The 18,912-nt window shown below is 48.8% G+C and overlaps 3 protein-coding genes across 3 annotated transcripts; 1 reads left to right on the plus strand and 2 right to left on the minus strand.

The window, feature by feature from the left end:
* Positions 1 to 246: 246 nt before the first annotated feature.
* Positions 247 to 2,335, plus strand: PV10_06568 (uncharacterized protein; the record flags this gene model as incomplete). Its single annotated transcript, XM_016371383.1, has 5 exons — positions 247 to 473; positions 540 to 1,153; positions 1,207 to 1,456; positions 1,512 to 1,634; positions 1,686 to 2,335. The coding sequence occupies 5 exons, from the start codon at positions 247 to 249 to the stop codon at positions 2,254 to 2,256; spliced, it is 1,785 nt and encodes a 594-aa protein (XP_016223676.1). The 3' UTR covers positions 2,257 to 2,335.
* Positions 2,336 to 5,730: 3,395 nt separating this feature from the next.
* PV10_06569 (uncharacterized protein) lies at positions 5,731 to 7,674 on the minus strand. The gene is made up of 4 exons (XM_016371384.1): positions 7,299 to 7,674; positions 6,982 to 7,246; positions 6,095 to 6,928; positions 5,731 to 6,044 (listed from the first exon to the last, which is right to left on the minus strand). The coding sequence occupies exons 1-4, from the start codon at positions 7,627 to 7,629 to the stop codon at positions 5,810 to 5,812; spliced, it is 1,665 nt and encodes a 554-aa protein (XP_016223677.1). The 5' UTR covers positions 7,630 to 7,674; the 3' UTR covers positions 5,731 to 5,809.
* Positions 7,675 to 16,107: 8,433 nt separating this feature from the next.
* Positions 16,108 to 18,420, minus strand: PV10_06570 (uncharacterized protein; the record flags this gene model as incomplete). The annotated part of the gene is made up of 7 exons (XM_016371385.1): positions 16,108 to 16,352; positions 16,407 to 16,613; positions 16,663 to 17,153; positions 17,201 to 17,332; positions 17,381 to 17,573; positions 17,624 to 18,118; positions 18,171 to 18,420. 7 exons carry the CDS (start codon positions 18,418 to 18,420, stop codon positions 16,108 to 16,110), a joined length of 2,013 nt encoding a protein of 670 aa, XP_016223678.1.
* Between the last annotated feature and the right edge of the window lie 492 nt (positions 18,421 to 18,912).

Consider the following 18,912-nt stretch of genomic DNA (forward strand, 5'->3'; position numbering starts at 1 on the left):
TTTCCCCAAGCACTTAGCGATGAAACCTCACAGGGTCTGTACGATAATCTCATCTTATCAGACTATCAGATAGCATAACAGTGACCCATATGCGAGAAAAAATGCCCATACTCGGTATGCGAACATGGAGTATAATAGGCCATTGAGGAATCCCCGATTGGGGACAGTATTGGATACTATACAACAATCACAGACAATTATTTCCTTGCTCACAAGTTTGGCCATACAGCCTTCACGGTAGCAACCATGACTTCCCTTGCGCCCAATTTGATTGAGCGTATCACCGAGAAGAAACCCGCGGCCAACACCGACGATGTGGAGAAAACAGCCAATTCTTCTGTGAATGAGGTTTCTTCTGTCGATCAAAAAAATGATTCAGACGCAGACTCGGCCAACTTTCAAGGTGGTGTTAAGCGTGTCAGAGCCATCACAACAGTATGGTCTAAGCAAACCCTATGGACCATGTTTGCATTGTACGTTGTTCGTGTCTCGCGGAATAATTGGGCCTGGACTTGAACCTCGCTGACTTACTGTAACAGGCTCTATCTTGTGTCGTTTGTCGATCTTCTCTTGACTTCAGTTCAAGGTGCTCTCAATCCTTACATTACTTCATCGTTCTCGAGACATGGTCTTCTCGCTAGCGTCAGCGTCGTATCAACTATTCTTGGAGGCTCTTCCCGCCTTACCCTTGCCAAAATCATCGATATCTGGGGTCGTATTGAAGGCTTCATCTGTATGGTTGCGATCGTCATCATTGGTATGATCATGAAGGCGACTTGCAAAAATATGGAGGCGTACGTCGCTGGAAATACTCTATATTGGGTTGGCCACCTTGGAATGATGTATGTCATCGACATCATGCTTGCCGATATGACAACTCTCAAGAATCGAATGATCATGTTCACCATCAACGGAACCCCAACAATTTGCAGTACTTTCGCTGGCCCACGGATTGCCTCTTTGTTCTACAACAACGTGAACTTCCGATGGGCCTTTGGAGCCTTTGCTATTATTACCTTCGGAGTTTGCATCCCTGTGGTGACTATCATGCTCTACATGCAACGCAAGGCCTACAGAACGGGAGCTCTGGAGAAGCCTGTTTCGAATCGAACATGGTGGCAGTCAGTCCGCCATTATTTCATCGAATTTGACGGTAAGCCTTTTCCTGAACCAGTTCTCTTGAGTAGTGTGCTAATTCCTTCAAAGTGGTTGGCATAATTCTCGTCACTGCCGCCTTCTCCTTGATCTTGCTTCCCTTCAGCATCGCCACATACGCTCCCAACGGATGGGCCAGTGGCTACATCATTGCCATGGAAGTATTGGGTGTTCTCTGCATCCCAGCATTCTACTTCTGGGAAAAGTATGCCCCCGTGCAGTTCCTTCCATGGGAGTACTTGAAAGAACGCACCATCATTGGTTCTTGCCTTCTCTATGGTGTTATGTTCATCTCCATCTTGTAAGTACAATGGACATTGTTTATGCAACTTCAATCTCACTAACAATCACAACAGCATCTGGAACGCATATTTCGGCTCATACCTTCAAGTTGTCCACAGACTCGACATTACGACTGCCGGCTACGTTCTCAACTCCTTTTCTTTGACATCATCAATCATCAGCCCATTTGTCGGCCTGTAAGTCACGCCAATCTACCCCTGAGTTCCCCAAAACTAACAACAAAATAGAATCATTAGCTGGACTGGTGACTTCAAGTGGACTGCTTACGCTGGAATTCCCTGTGTGCTCCTAGGGACAGCTCTCTTGATTCCCTTCCGACAGCCAGATACCCATGTCGGAATTCTCGTCATGACCCAAATCCTCAACGGCCTTGGAACAGGTATCTTTGCCACTTGCGCTCAACTTGGTGTCATGGCGCCAGTCACCCATCAAGAGGTTGCCGTCGTGATTGCAATCTGGGGCCTGTTCGGCTCGATCGGTGCCGCCATTGGCTTTGCTATTGCGGGCGCCATGTGGAATAACATCCTACCTCCACAGCTCCTCAGCAGACTACCAGAAGAGAGCAAAAGTCTGAGCTCAGCCATCTTTGGCGATATGGTCCTGCAAATGTCATATCCCGATGGCTCACCAGAGCGTGAGGCCATTGTTGGTGCTTATGCGGATGTTCAACGAAAGATGGTCATTGCTGGAGCTTGCTTTGTACCCCTATGTCTGGCTTCGATCTACATCTGGAAGAACATCAACGTCAAGAAGTTGGAAAAGGACAAGGGAGCCCAGACGACAGGAACCGTCCTATAATCTGGTGGATTTACGGTATTAGTGTTCAAGGCCCACCAACTTAGCCCAAAGACAAGGGTCATTTTCACTCATGAGTCACTGAATAGTAATAATCTCAAGAAATCTTATCTTAAGATCGAATACCTGCACAAGTTACTCAAACAGGAGTAGCAGCCCCACAGCCTGCCAGATCTAAATAGCTTTGTTTATGAGCAAAGCCCATTGTTTAGGATGTCGAAATCTAACCCTCTGAGACTTCTTAGGCCCGCTGGTTCAGATTCATCTTCTATTACTGCAAGACTAAAGATCCCACATTCCCTCGAGAGAATCTGTATGCGCAATCCAAATGAGTCCGTTTACCCCCTCACCCTTTTTTAGATCTGCTGTCTGACGGATGATCTCACGTGCCCCGTCCATGTCTTCATGGAACGTGTTCGTGGGAACGACCGAGACGCCTTTCCCAAACGGTGCCTCTGGGTGATGTGCGAAATGATGACAGTGAAAACAATCTCCACCGAGGAAGGCCCACTTGGTCTCTCCATGGCGGTTCTTAAATCTGGCCAAAGCAGCTATATTCCCCAGGCAATGACCTGGAGCGTCGACTATCCAAAAGCTTCCGTCTCCAAAGAAGTCGTAGCCATTCTTATACGGCCCGATCTTCGTCCACATTTCAGGAGCGTCTTGGGGTGACGGAAGCTCTTTAATTGGCAAGTCGGAATTCTCAGGATCCCAAACTCGACCGTCAAAGGTGCTATCTGGTGCTTTAGGCCATGACTCGGCCGCGTATTTGAAGCTTCCTGATCCGCACAGCAGCGTCGCATTCGGGTGATAATCCTTCGCTGGGAAAATATGGTCCCAGTGACCGTGACTAACGCGTAAGATTTAGTAATGCAAGTTGAAGGGAAGATTGAAACATCGAACCTGACAATGATATGCTTCACATCGTTAGGGTCGTCTCCAACAGACTTGACATCATCGGCTGGAGAATTGGAACCTGGGACCGTTTTGAAGACTTTGTGCTGAACTCTTTGAATACGAGGAGGATACATAGACAGATCCTGCCAACCAGTCAGCAAATTAAGTACTTTGCATCTTTCAAGTCAATAGATCAACGCGCACATGCGAAATTCCCAGATCAAACCACAGCTTGGTCCCTGTCGTTGGATGAGTGATGTAGAATCTCCATGAAGTTATTCTCATGCTACCCGTGAGGCCGTCGATGGTCATGGAAGCTGGAATTTCCATCCATGCCGTCTCAAAAGGGGTGATCTTGACGAATGCATCGTCGGTCTTGGCCTGGGGCAGAGGGGAAGTTTCCTTGTAAGACATGTTACTGATCTTTGGACTTCAGGTGTGCCTCAACCATAGTGGCATGTCGAATGGCTGCAAAGTGGTTTTCAATGTTTCTGACTTGTGCAACTCCGGATCAACAACCATGACCGTGTACGCCGAGGTAGGCAGCGGCGTGATCATCTGGTTGTTCGTCTGCCCTCGGAGCGCTTGTGCACCCACACGGACGGGCCGCCTCAGTCCATTCTATACGCCGTACAACCATCTTCGTACAAAACAACAATCTATACCTCTACTATGCAGTTATGAAAGCATATCGAATCAGTTGATCGCATTGAATTACAATCTGATTTGAGACGCAAAGAAAACATGGGACCAAGCTATCCTCTCCAAGTCGCGCAGGACTCTCCGTTTGGAATTCACAACATTCCATTCGGTATCATTAGCGAGGGCAGACACGGAGTTGTAAGTCTGCATGATTGATATGCTGGAGCATTCAAAGCTAATAATTCTATCGATATAGAAGAAGGCTGCAACAGTTGTTGGAGAATACGTTGTTGTACTTGATGCACTCCTGAAGTATGGAATCTTCGAAGCTGCACAACTTCCAGCGGACATTTTCCTCCAGGTAGAATTGATTGAAGAATACAGGGATCCAGCTTATTGAACTAATAAACTCTCATAGCCAACGTTGAACAAATTTGCTGCATTACCTATACAAGGCCGCCGTCTAGTGAGAAACACCATTATCGCCCATCTCGAGAACAAGGACTCCCCACTGTTCCAAGATGGCTCACTCAACTCCTCCGTCTTTGTGCCCATCGATCAGGTGAAGGTGCATATGCCAGTTTCTGTTACTGATTACACCGACTTCTTTAGCTCACTGGTACATGCGGAGAACGTAAGTCTCGGATGCGCCATCAAAGAAAAAATTGTTAACAAGGCTTTCGTATAGGCACTGCGACCGTTTGAGATTCCAGTCCCAGCAGCATTCTATGAGTATCCCATGGGCTACAACGGCAGAATCTCATCAATTGCGGTCTCTGGTACCGATTTTGCTCGACCATGTGGGATTTTCCGAACAACGCCCGATGCGCCGACAAGTTTCCAAGCATCTCGAAAACTCGACTTTGAGGTTGAGATGGCCGCCATAATCTCTACTCCGGTTGCAGATGGGAAGCGAATAAGCGCGAAAGAGGCACCTGAGCACATCTTCGGATATGTGCTGCTCAACGATTGGTCTTCGCGCGATATTCAGAAGCATGAAATGACACCATTTGGCCCGTTCCACTCAAAGAGCTTCCGAACCAGCATTTCTCCTTGGATTGTTACACTGGATGCCTTGTCGCACAGCCGCTGCTCTCTCCCAGCATCAATGCCAGTCGGCGCCACACCGCTATTGGATTGTGATGAACGAAACCATGGCCTCTACGACATCTCGCTATCAGCCAAGATAACCAGTAGGTGAATGATGACGTAAAGCTGCGTCGAACAGCATCACTGATAATTGTATTAGGGAATGGAGAAGAAGTGGAAATAGTGCGCAGCAATTTAGCTGATGCACATTGGAGCCCATTTCAAATGGCGGCCTACCAGTCGTCTTCTGGCTGCGGTCTGCACACTGGGGACATATTAGGCACTGGCACCCTGTCATCACCGGTAAGCCATCACTCACTCACGACACAAATTGGAGAGAACTTTGATTAAGTCTAATGTCCTTAGGATCTGAGAGCGTCTGGAAGTGACCCGAAAGGGTCTTGGTCGACATTCGGATGCCTGGCGGAGATCAATGCCACAGGACATGCACTTCCCACCGTTGGGGGTTCTAAGATTGAATGGTTAGAGGATGGTGACAAACTTCAATTCGAAGGGTGGTTTACTACAGCGAACGGGCAACGCGGTGGCTTCGGAGGTGTTACAGGAACGGTGAAACCTGCTTTGCTGCCCGGGATTCACAATACCTCCAAGCTTTAGAAATCCCAACAACGAGTTAGACATATGTTTCTGTAGCACAATGACAAGTGTCAGCCTCGATGAAGAGAAGATATGAACTGCTCTGAAGCCTCCATCTCTTCGTGGCTAAATCGACCCCATTCGTTCAATGAACTTGACAATTGTCAACAAAATGTAGGTTCACCCAATTTGGCGAAACATTGTGTATGACATTTCGCATATATCATATTGCACTACCACTTTAGCGATCTGGATTTGAATTATAGATGATCTACTATGTCTTAGATATTGCGAAACACGACCTCATTGTGGCCACTTCCATTCCCCATCCTCATAGACGCGGGCCACTTGCAACTGCCTGGATACGATACATTTCTCTAAGCTCTTTTCGCTGAATTTTCCCCGTAGGACTTTTGGGTATACGGTCGATGAAAATTACGCCGCCCTCAAGTCGCTTGTACTTGGCCACACGGCTGGAGAGCCAGTGCTGGATGTCAGTGTTGCTGAGACGGCCAACGAACGGAGACTTTAGCACTACATATGCCAGTGGTACCTCACCCTCAGATCTTACAAATGTTAGCAAAGACCAAATTCTGATGATTTTTGGGCGTCTCACCGAGGTACTCCAATAACTCCAGCATCTGCAATTGCCTCATGATCAAGGAGTAGGGCTTCCAATTCTGCAGGAGCAACTTGAAAGCCATTGACTTTGAGGATTTCTTTCATTCGGTCGACAACGTAGAACATCCCTCGATCGTCACAGACTACAACATCGCCAGTTCTGTAGAATCCATCGATGATAGCGTTGTTTGTTGCCTCTTCGTTTTTGAGATAGCCAAGGCAAACGTTTGGCCCTTTCAGGTAGGCTTCGCCCCGTTCGCCTACCCCAACTTCATTACCATCATCGCCGATGATTTTGCACTCCATATTTGGGAGAAGAACGCCAGTGCTACCACTATCATCGCTCATTGACCCAGGTGTTGTGGTTGCTGAACATGTCAGTTCTGTACCACCCCATGTCTGTCTGATGAGGACATTGAACCGGGTGGAGATTTCATTCTGGAGCTCGCGTGACAGTGGCGCGGCGCCACAGATAATATCCTTGAGACTGCTTAGATCATATGAAGCTACCTCGGGCCGCTTGCTGAGCATGACTAGTAGAGGTGGTGCCGTCTGGAGATGTGTAATTTTGTGGTCCTGTATACACTGGAGGAAAGTTTTGAGGTGGAAATGACTCATTATAAACACCGGAACACCGAGTTTGCAAGCCATGACGATGCTGAAAAGTTGCCCATACGCATGATATAAAGGGAGGAAGCCAAGCCACCGCTGCGGCTCTTTCCCAATGTAACTTGCACCTTGTCCTCGACTGTTGATGAAGATTCCTTGTTCGACGTTGGCTATAAGATTAGCCTGAGAGACGCATACCCCTTTCGGTCGTCCCGTTGTGCTGCTCTCTAATTACTATGGCCGCTTTAACCGCTCAGAAGAGATCATACTTACCCAGAAGAAAAGTTTATCACCGCTGGTTGCTTGTGCACCTTGGAATGGTCAAAAGAACGAAGCGGATGTTTGGATGCTTCGTCTGTAGGCACAAGGATAGATTGCCAGCCTTGAGGCTCATTCGAGACATTGTTTGAGTCTGAGAACCAGTAAAGAGAACTTTCAGGCAGTCCTGCAGATTTTGCTGCTGCTTTTGCAACGGATGAATACTCCGGATGATATAGAACCAGCTTGGCTTCGGTATGGGAGATTTGATATGCGAGGTCTTGAACACTCCGTTGTCAGAACATAAACGACCATGCGATGAGATGACTAACCAGAGACTGTTGCTGTCGTGCCAGCACCTGTAAAGGTAGCCCCATGGGCAATGGTGCCAAGGTATGCGATGGGAACGAAGATATGGTTTGGTGTGAACATCAACACTACATCCCCTTGACGAATACCCAATCGTTCCAGACCCAGGGCAAACCGTTCAATGTATGCCAAGGCATCTCGCTTTGATATCGAACGAGAAGGATTACCTGCATCAAGCCATATTGGTTGATCGGGAATTTCTTTCCCTTGTCGAGTTGAGGTTGAGGTTCCAAATAGGTAGCTGAGCAGGTCTGTCTCAGGTAGCTGAATCTTGAATTTGGATTTGTGAACCATATTGATGGCCAGCTGCTCATAGTAAATCTGAGCTGCAGAACTTGGTCAACTATTCGTATTATCATCAATGAGAGTATTACAGCATATAGTAATCGCCGCCAACGGCAGAGGATGGAATGGGATCGCACTTCGTACCGTGGCTCACGTGACCCGGGCCGCACCCAAGCCTTTTGTGTCGTACAGTGGCAGAGACATCTCGGGCCTCTAGGAGGGCGGACCAATGGAAATTCGACAATGCGGAGAGGTCATCTCTGGAGTAGTCGCTGAAGGGAAGGCTTTGGGGTTCTTCACGGGCCATCATCACCTGTAGAACAAGTTTGCATCTTGGTGGGTGTCGTGCAAACATAAGCTCAAGGCTCGGTCAAATTGGTATACCCTCCAGCCTCATGAGATATGTACTCGTAGACCATACCACTGAAGCCAAGAATCTTTGGTGTCGCGTGAGATGTCCACTCATAGTGGCTGTTACTGGCGGTGGCGTCCATTATTGCCCGCTCGTGTCGAACATCACGGACCTCTCTTGTACAAGATGATACCTTAGTGAACCGCTTCCCCCGCAGCCGCCAAGACCCTCGTCGATATCAAATCCTGCTTCCAATGAGACTTGATCCTGTCGCTCAATTATGTTCGTGGAGATGGTTAGAGACTGATCGAAAATACTCCCTTGACTAGAATTATACTTGACTTCCACCCATGTGAAACTTACTTCATGTTGTCTTCAACTGCCTGTACGAGATGTCGGGCCCGGAAAGTGAGTCAAAACAGAGAAATGGGGTTCATGTCGCGAACGTGGAAGCCTAAAGTTGGTATGGAGTTCAGAGATCCGCTGACTGCTGTTGTGAATACAGATACGATGTTCCAGAGAGTCTCCAGCGTGTGCCCGTTGCGTGCATCAGTACAGACATTGTCAGTATCCAGAACCTCCCAATCGCCGGCTGTTAGCCTCTCTTCGCGGAAGTCACCCTACACCCGCGGCGGCGGGTCAGCGACGTGCAATTCAGGATGGTACCGTATCTCTCCACGCACCAGGCATGGATTTCCCCTCCATAGCGCCGGTTACGCAGATCGAAATCCCCGAGCAATTCGACATTTTCGGCGAGAGGCCTCAGTTGGAGGACCTAGACAGACCCATCGATACAGAGCAGGATAGCGCCCTTGATCTATCGAGACTCCCTCTTTCCATAGAAGCTCCCCCAAATCGCAAAATGCCTTCTCAGGAAATCGGAATTCTGTTAATCGAAGTATACTTCACACGGTTTTTCGACGCACGGTTGCTCTACGATCCTGACTCTGTGACGCGATCTTATCGAAGTGGAGTCTTGCCAAAACATACGGCACTGAGCATATTCGCATTTGCATCCCTGTAAGTCGAACGACACTTTTCGATATTCTTGGCGACTCCATACTGACCTGAACCAAGGTTTTTCTCTGAACCTCCAGCCGAGTCGTTGGCACGAGAGAACGATCTGTCTGGTTTCTCCTCCATGGGTGAATCTGGAAGATCATGGGCAGAATGGGCCTCTGAGATTGTTGCAGCTGGAGGAGATAAACCTTCACAGTGTGAGATATGTTCTCACGACATCCTCAGTCTCTATTGGTTCGCGGTGGGCGAAATTCAGAAGTCGGTTCGCCACGCCAGTAAGTCGAAGCGTTCCGCTACAAGACAATTGATTCTAACACTACTAGCACTCGCACACAACTTCGGTCACATTCTCCAGAATCAATCAGAGCAAGAGGCACTCGCCGATGACCGACCAGTGATTATCCCACAACGAATGTCAGATCGTATAAGGCTTGCGTGCCTCATCAAGAGTTGTGTGATCGACATGAACCTTCACTGCGATACCTGTGAGGCAGCTTCGCAGGATCTTATCACGTTCGAATCAGTTAAATTGAGCTGTGGACAAGCTATCATGCAGCCACCAATATGGCTAAATAGGCCATCTGAAGATCAATTTGACACAAATTGGGAGTTTTGGAGTGACACCTCCTCTCATCCTTGTGCCTCGCACGCGATCAAACTTTTAAGCCTATGGTAAGAGATCTGGCTGATTCCTCCTATCTAATTTGCCTGCTTTCAGCACTGAAACATCCCCCCAGGAAGAATGTCAAAGAATTCGTCCGACTCAATGAAGAGGTTTCGACTTCGATGTATTTGGCAACTTTATTCGACTTGGATACAAGAGTACGACAGCAACACGACGCAGTACCTTCAGACTTTGGCGATGGTACTTCAATACAAACGCTACTCGGAGAAGGGCTACGCCGGAGTGCTTTTCACTTACATTCCATCTATTATGTCTGCATGATATTTCTCCACGCATCCGTGGTGCCTGTGTTGTCTGGCTCAGCCGCAAGTAAAGGCCTTTCCCCACTAGTCACCAAGCTATCCGCCACCACCGCGCTATCTAATGCCTTTGCTTTTGCTAAAATGGCAAAGGAGTATCTGAGAACGACACCCGACTTTACTAAATTGCCCCCATTCGTTGGCTATTGTGCATTTGTTGCTGGCTCAGTCCTGAACGCAGCTGGCGTTCATCTAGGGTCAAAATCAGCAAATCAAAATCATGAGGGCAGCCTTGTCTGCGCGACGGTCATCCAGGAGCTGAGTACATACTGGCCAGTCTTCAATTCATTCGTACGTTCTGCCTTTCTACGCTGGCATGGAGTGACTTGTACACCGACTCCACGCAGCATTCCTTACATAGTCCCTCTGATCTTTTGCTAATGACCTATCGACAAAATAGTGGAAAGATCTCGATCGTAACCAACGACGTTCGAGGACATCTAACTCGGTTCTTTCGGAAGCGAATCTCCGAAACTATCTGAATAGTCTGGCTGGCTCAGACCCCGATGTTGGCAGCCCCGACCCAGCAGTATCAATCATTGAAGGCCTTGATTTGCAGTCTACGGCAGAGACAGAGTTTATTCGACGACCATATGTTGGAGAGAAGAGCATGTCAGACTCCCACGAAAACACCGCGGGTCAGATTGACCCTGCAATTACAGTTCAAGATATGATCGTTCACCGGTCTGAGAGTCCAGCGAAGAGGCATGCCTCCGAAGGAGGTAGATTGTCCCCACTTAACAATGATGCCACTACTACCGATTTTTTGGCAGCATTTGAAGCTAGCTCTCCAGACTTCGGCCAATACCACAGTACCTGGCTTGGTCAGATTTACGGGTTAGGTTTCCTGGACTCATAAGGTCCCAAGGATGGTATTCAAAGGCCGCCAGTATCATGATGTATAATTACTTTTAAGAGCCTAATTAAACACGATTCAACTGATAGTCAGAAGTTCAACAATCAAAACAGGCAAGCCTATCGTCAGGAAGTGTATCTAAGCGCACGAATGGAACCTGATGGCATCACGCTTTGTACATGGTTTGTGCGGTGCAAAACCCGTGCACTTTGAGACCAGCGTTGTACGAAACACGAGTCGCAATTGGGTACAGTTATTATGATGTCCAGGCGTCTGTGTAACAAATCCCAAGCCCGAAGGCCTAGACTTCGCACATCCTTCGGCCCACATGACGGTCCGCCTCTAGGGGCCCTTTGAGCTCCCCAGTTCCCCATCCTCGGTACCAGACCTGGGAATACATGCCAAGAATGGCAGAATCTGCGTCTCCAAGGTCGGTGTTCTGACATCCGGGGGCCCCAGATTTCAAATGTTCTCTGTAGACATTCAGGGCGGACCGTCATCAACACCACCAGCTTCGCTTCGCCGGTCTTCGTAGACCAAACAACTTGTCCGCCAGCTTGCTTTAAGTACCTGTTGTCCCTGGATCGAGATGGCTGAGTATCCTCGTGAACAGTTCGACAGACAGAAGGTTCCGAACACATAATTACCAATTCATCTTTTGTGCTTCCTCTGAACCCAACATCAGATATGGGGACCGAGAACATTGAACAGGAAAATGTCGAAACAGTCGGAGCAGACGGATCGCCGCTCGTGAAAGGCGCAGTCGGCGAGGAAGTCCTTGACCCTCACATTCGCGATGATCATGGCGACCCTCACCAGGCAGCATTAGCAGATGCCGACTCAAGCGACAAAGTTAGCGCTTCGACATGGGCAGCAGTCTTCTTTCTTGGCCTGACCTTCCAGTCTTCCATCGCTTTCAGTTTGTACACCGTTGTGCCAGTGGGTGTTACCATCGCGAATCAACTCCAGGGATCTACCAACAATGTCAATTGGGTTGCTGCAGGTTGGTCTCTGGCAGGTAGCGTCGCATTCGCTATCGCAGGCCAATTGAGCGACTACTTTGGTCGCAAACAAATTTTGTTGGGAGGACAAATCGTTCTCTTGATCGGTCATACTGTTGGTGCGTCTGCACAGAGCCTCGGGCAAGTCATTGCAGCCATGGTCCTGCTTGGAGCTGGCACAGGGTCTACGTTTGTGTAAGTACAATCTTCGCAACCCTGAAGTACGCCAACGAATGTCTGAACTGATGGCTTGTCAAGGTTGTATGCCGGAATTTCTGAGCTTCTGCCAAACAAATGGCGATCTATTGGACTGGCCACTACCGAGATGAATCTCCTGCTTTTCAGCACCTTTGGTCCAATCACTGGTCGTGCACTGACACAGAATGCCACCTGGCGCTGGATCTTTGTTCTTGGAGCTATAAGTGGTGTCATTGCCATGACTGGTACTATTATATTCTACCACCCGCCACGCCGTGTCTTTTTGGATCGCACAAAGCTTCAGATTATGAAGGAGCTGGACTACGTGGGAATCTTTTTGTACTCATCTGGTGTCACCTTGTTCCTTCTTGCCCTAGGTTGGGCCGGTACTGCTTTCAGCTGGCAGAGTGCTGGCGTGATTGTGCCTTTGGTGCTTGGTGTGGTACTGTTTGTATGCACCTTTCCCTGGAGCTTCTACGGACCCGCTGCGAGACCTGTCTTTCCACTCCGACTGGTCAAGATGTTCAGAGCATATACGTCGCTCTTGATCATCATGTTTGTATGTGGCCTTGCCCATATTTCCCTTGGAGCTATTGTACCTCAAGAGATCAATTACGTTTTCACCTCGAATCCCATTACCGCTGGATGGTACAACGTTCCTTGCGGCTTTGGCGGAGCGATTGGCGGCGTTATCTTAGGCGGTTTGGTCCACAAAATGAAGCATGTCCACATCCAAATGCTTGTGGCGAATGCGATACAAACTCTTTTCTGTGGGCTTTTGGCGATCACCAACCCTGACCGCGTGGCAATGGGATTGGTGTTCCAATGCCTTGCTAACGTCCCTTTCGGTTGGATCCTAGTCATCAGCTATGTCACCGCCGGTCTTCATGTCCCTCAGAGGGACATGGGCTTAGCATACGGCCTCATTGGCGCCAGCCGGTTTCTAGGTGGAGCTGTCGGTACGACAATTTTTAACACGATTCTCAGAAACCAAGCGGCGAGCACCATTCCTGAAAGAGTCGCCGATGCAGTCATTCCACTTGGAGTTGCTCGAGATGAAGTCCAAGCCCTCGTTGCGGCCATATCTTCGCGAGTGCCTTCCGTGCTCGCGGAGATTCCATCGGATATCAGAGCTGCCGCCACACTGGCTGTCCGCTGGGGATACAGTGACGCATTCAGCTATGTCTGGTATGCCTCCATTCCCTTCGGAGTCTTGTCCTGTGTGGTATCTATCTTTGTTCTCGACCCATCTCCTTACTTTACCAATCACACAGCCGTGGTATCGGAGAAAGACGTCTTAGGAAAACGCAAGGAGAAGACTTCTGGACTAGCAGAGAAAGCTTTGGAAGCTTAGTGAGACTAAGGCCCTGCTCATGTATTGGAATGTTCCCTCGTACTATATCGAAACACTACTTGCAATTAGGACACCCGGGATTTCCTACGGCCGGCGGCTGAGCGGATACTCATCGTTGCATGTTGAGCATATCATGCCCTGCACAATAATGTATGGATATTGCTAGATCCTTCGCCTCAAATATTTCGAGCAATTTTCTGGGTATCTGCATAGTGATGCTCTTTCCTGTCTATCCTCAATGTCGTAACAGTCATAAGCTCTATCCTTTCTCGGTATCCGCGGCCTGTCCAATCATCATCTCCTTTCACAAGCAACCCGTAGACGTCCAACGTTCGAAAAACATCCTTTCAGACTCTTACTGGATGCAATACCACACCCTAACCTTCTCGCTGTGATTAGCTGCAATCAATTCTCTACTGCACTAGAACGGATCTGCGCACAGTTTAGTACTGGTACCGCTAGTGCTGATCTTCAATGAGTTCCAACAGTGGTGGAGGCATTATGGAACACTTCTGCACACCATAAGGGCTATCTAGCAACAGAGACCCTGCATAGCCCATTCGATGCTATCCCGCATATCTACAAGCCAAGGACCATGGCAGCTTTTGCCGGGTAGACATTGTTGGGGCATTGTCGTTGCGGCAGGGTAAATCACGGATCCACTTGGCAACACTCCCGAACCCCCCTAGCTTCCCCGGATTCCCCGACGTGGGCTGTGAACAACTCCACGAAACTATCCATTCGGCATACTACCCCGTGCTCGGCGTCAAGGACAAGTGATCATGAGTGATGCGTTGCTTATAACAATGAAAGAGAATCTCACCTACTTGCAGCTCTAGACTTTTGTCAGCAAGTCTTTCCACAACACAGTTCTTTCTGCCCCCCTTCTGAAGCCATGAAATCTGACACTATGTCGGTTGAAGACAAAGTGATGGAGTCGCAGGATACCGGAGATGTGGAAGATAGAATTGAGGACATTGAGCCAGAGTCCCTCAAAGATCAACATGATCCTCTTGTCTGGTCGACACCACGAAAGCTCACCATCATGCTCATCGTCGGTCTCTGGATTCTCCTGGGAACAACAAACATGATCATTATCGGACCCGCATTGCAGATTATCCCTGAAGAGTTTGGCTCATCGTTCGCCTCTTCGACCTACCTCATTGGTGGGCCCCTACTAGCGTATGGAGTGGCCTCGTTCTTCTGGGTGCCTCTCGCGAACCGGTATGGGGTGAGACTTATTTTCGTTGTCACGGCCATTGCAGCTGGATGTATGAATTGTTGGGCAGCAAAAGCAACAAGCTTTGGCTCACTTGTGGCTGCGAGGACGTTGGCCTCGGCGTTCTATGCACCACCCGAGACACTTGCGCCACAACTTATAGGAGATGTGTTCTACCTAAAAGATCGAGCCAAAGCAATGACGTGGGTTGGTATACTACAAGCCAGCGGGTTCACAGGAGGTCCTTTGATCGGGTCTTATATTATCGCGAATGAGTGAGTTAATCACCGAGTTGTCCAACATGTCACTGATTCCATAAAAGGTCACTAGGATGGCGGTGGGTCGAATGGGTTCTCGCCATTGTTACCTTTGCCACGGCGATTGGTCTTCTCGTACTCTTCCCCGAAACACAGTACACAGGACCTACAGACCATGTCACTACGAGGTCCTGGAAGGATGATCTCCGCTTCTGGCCAGCTAGCGGAGGTGGAAAGCCCAAGGATCATAGGTCAGTATATCTTAGGTGCCAGGAAACATATGAGACTGACAAGATATCACTAGCGTGGCTCATGGATTCAAGACGATCTTCCCCTACTTCGCCCACCCAATCGTGATGTTAAACATGGTGTTTTTCTCTCTCTGCTTGGTTGTGAACAGCTATCTCTTGGTAGGTGATGATATGTATGAGAACTATTTAGCAATCGTTCAGTCGCTGACAATGTCATTTCAGACTACCCAATCTTTAACATACTTGATCGTGTACCACTTTGGTATCGGCGCGTCCGGGCTTACTTTTCTAGCCCCTTGTATCGGAACTTGGTTGGCCATGCTTTTCTGTGGAGTCCTTGCGGACCGACTGTTCCTACGTGGAGTCAGAAAGGGGGACCCGAGACCGAAGCCAGAACGCCGACTGCCTCTTCTCTTGGTGACTGGAGCTATCGGGGTAGCTGGTTGTCTGATATTTGGGATCTGTACACAAGAGCATACCCACTGGATTGGACCACTGTTTGGGTCGGCTTTTGGTAAGTCTACATCCTCACTGTCTCTCTAGACACATGACTGATTTCGACAGTGAGCTTCTCGTTTATATGCTCATTGAGCATTTCATTTGCATACCTCCTTGACATTTATGAAGCAAGGATGGATATGGTCATGGTGATATACAATGGCATGAAAAATCTCGCCGCTTTTGGTATCAGCTATGCCATAGTGCCGTGGAATGAGTCCGCTGGCTACACCATTCCATTCGCCGTGATGGCAGTCGTCTTGTTTGTCGCTCATTTGCCAATGCTCCTGTTGTACATCAAAGGGGAGAGGATTAGGCAATGGAGCGTGAGAAAATACAGGACAGCGGAGACATCCCACCACGGAGACAACTTCTAAAGGCCGCAAGTCCTGGTTTCCCATGAACAGGTACTTATCATGGCTCTGGACTGGACATGACAGGGGGATATTGTTGGCCATTCAGTGGAAAAATATGTTTCAATTGTAAACTTCTGTGGTCTATGCAGTTCGAGTGAAAAAGTCAGATGTGTGGCTTGCTGATACCTCCTCGTTCGAATTAAACAAGGTGTTCATGAAACTTAGGTCACCATCTGTTATCAAATCTCCAACGTTTCTTCCTTGTGCCCAAGGGTCGTGCCACGTCATGTCGGCAAAATTGAGTTCAGGGACAGAGTCAAGTATCTGAGAACCTGAAATTGAAATGCCACCTGAGTTGTCAACTGCTCCATCTTCTGACCTTGCAGCTGTCCGGGCATGAGTCTTAGACTGGCTCACTTGTTCAACGCGAGAGGACTTACATAATGTTTCGATAGCCCGCAGAAGATAGTGCATGTAATCATGACATCGCTCGATGACATTGTTTGAACCGCTGAGTGAGTCGAATACTTTCACGGCATTTTGAATACCTTCCTTACACTCGCTCATAGGCGGTGCCGAGGGTATTCTAATTGTCGCTGCGTGGGAGGCAAAGGCTATTCCCGCAATCACCAGGCCCGCGTTGAAAGCTAGGAAGCAGTCAGAGTGTAAAATGAGTTGTAGGGAGAAGATACTTACTGTAATACAGTGTAAACCACCACGCGTTCAGCAGACGTCTGATTGGTCCTCCGGCCTCTATCAACAGTTTCACTATATTGATTAGCTCGATAGAAGAATTGAACAGAACATCGATGCTGTCACGACCCAGGCGACGAAGCAAGTCAATCTCCTCTGCGTCATAACTAGGGGTGCTGTTGACCTCTAAGTACTTTTCCAAGACTCGCCGATGGAGTAGAATTGTAGCATTGAGTGAACGCAGGGTGAGGACAACTTTGTAGCGTAGGGTTGACGACCCCGGGTCATTGAGATCATAGGAAGTCAGAATGTTGTGCATTTGAGACTCACGGACTGGCATTAAAGATGCAGGCAGTCCCCGGGCCCATGATCGAAGGTCGTTTCCGATCGGTACGAGTGGTGTTACAATGTCAACAACTGCTGGGGGAGTATTGAGTCCGCAATTCTGGCCATACTGTTGGTCGATAATCTTCCATAGGATTTGGTAAAGATCTCTACGAGCTGTTCAGCACAGAAGTAGACGGTAGGGAGCATGACTTACAAGGTTGCAGAGAAGACTCTAGCACTGCAATCTGACGTGTTCTCCCGAAGGCCTTCCAAATCCTGGATGCGGTCGACTCTCACATAGCTAGAGGGGATCAACGCCGGACGACCAAGTGTCATGCTTAAAGTTCTTTGTGATGTAAGTATCAATGACGACGACTTCGTGGGCATAACATACCTGTCAAACACGATACACAAGTACCACGTTCGATTGCGCAATTCTCGCTCGAGGAGGGGAAAGGCCTGAGTAGCCTGTGGTGAGTGTAAGCCAATACGTATTGCGGCATTGACTGCAAACGACAGTGCATTGCTCGTTTGGATTGAGTTATGGGTGCCTTGAAGATAAAGGACCACCAGAACCAGAAATTGGACTGTCAGTCAGCGTTGGGCACTCGATAAGCATTCACCATGGTTGCCTTACCAACCTCCAAGCTTGTACCATTCAGAACTGAAGAATCGCATAGCCTCATCGCTCGCCCATAATGTCTTTGTGCCTCAATCACATAAGCACCGCTGAGATCGTCGCTGTTGGCGAGAGTGACGTTGGCAATTGCGAGAACTATGTTCAAAAGCCCAAGCCACGATCTCCGCATTACCAGAGGACCTGACACTTTCAGCCGAGTCCAGTCATCAAGGAAGGCTGATTTGTGTAAAATGGGGAATAACTGTCCCATGTCGGTGAAGTATTGATCAATGAGTTGGCCAGTGCGGTGTTCGTTTGGAAGTGCGAAGGGATCAAAGCTTGTGCTCCCTTGCCTGTCGGGTTGACTCATTGTAGCTTGGGGTGAATTGACGGCATCGAGAACTCCAAGACCCAAAGAGTTGGTGTCCCCATGCGCGCCGCCTCTGGGTACATGATTTGCCCATGCAATGGCTCTAGTGATGGTCCTTGTGAATGTGATATTGGAAGATGGCCCTTCGAATAGTTAGTCACGATGCAGTCAACTCATTTCGTGGCTGTCGATTACCAAAAAAACTCAGGTTCTCTTTCTCCTGTGGTGGAATTGATCCCATTCCGTCAACTGTATGAGCCGGGGAACTTTCTGTAGCGGGATCACCGTGGACAGAAGTCCAAAGTCCTTGCGTGGACAAATCTGTAGGGCTGTGATGGAATTGGCCGCTCATAGGCGCACCAAACGTCGCTCCCCTCCCAGACGACAGTATAATATTCTCTAAGGCACGTAGCCTCTCCCGAAGGTTCTCATGGTCCCTAGACATGGTGAGTAATGAACCAAGGAGGAAACAGCAACAGTACCCTTCTCTGAGAGGCTGCGTGGCGCTGGAGTTCGCATGGCCTATGGACTTTCCGATGTAACTACACTCTATGCCATTTTGCTGGCACATTTCGCAATTGGGTTGACGGCCATCACACTGAAAGCCAAGTATGTCAGCTGGAGCGGCATGCTGTCCCGGTTAACACACTCACCCGTGACTTTCTCGCACGACAAGGAGTACAGGCGAGGGATATGCGAGCACGCTTCGCAGGCGGAAGTTTGCTGTTCTGAGACATGACCAGTGGTGTTGGGGATCCGTCACTTCACTAGACGTCGATGGATATGTGCATGTACCAGAGAAGACAATTAATCATCCTGCAACTCTACAAGCTGCTGTCCAGCTATAAAGTTGATTAGCTTCAGGTCTGGCCAAGGGTCTTGTGAGGTAAAAGGCAGATATCCGGGCGGGGATGCCTCGGGCTTCGGAAAACGAGTC

The sequence above is a fragment of the Exophiala mesophila genome (genome assembly GCF_000836275.1).
Source record: "Exophiala mesophila strain CBS 40295 unplaced genomic scaffold supercont1.4, whole genome shotgun sequence".
In the NCBI taxonomy this organism is placed as follows: Eukaryota; Fungi; Ascomycota; class Eurotiomycetes; order Chaetothyriales; family Herpotrichiellaceae; genus Exophiala; species Exophiala mesophila.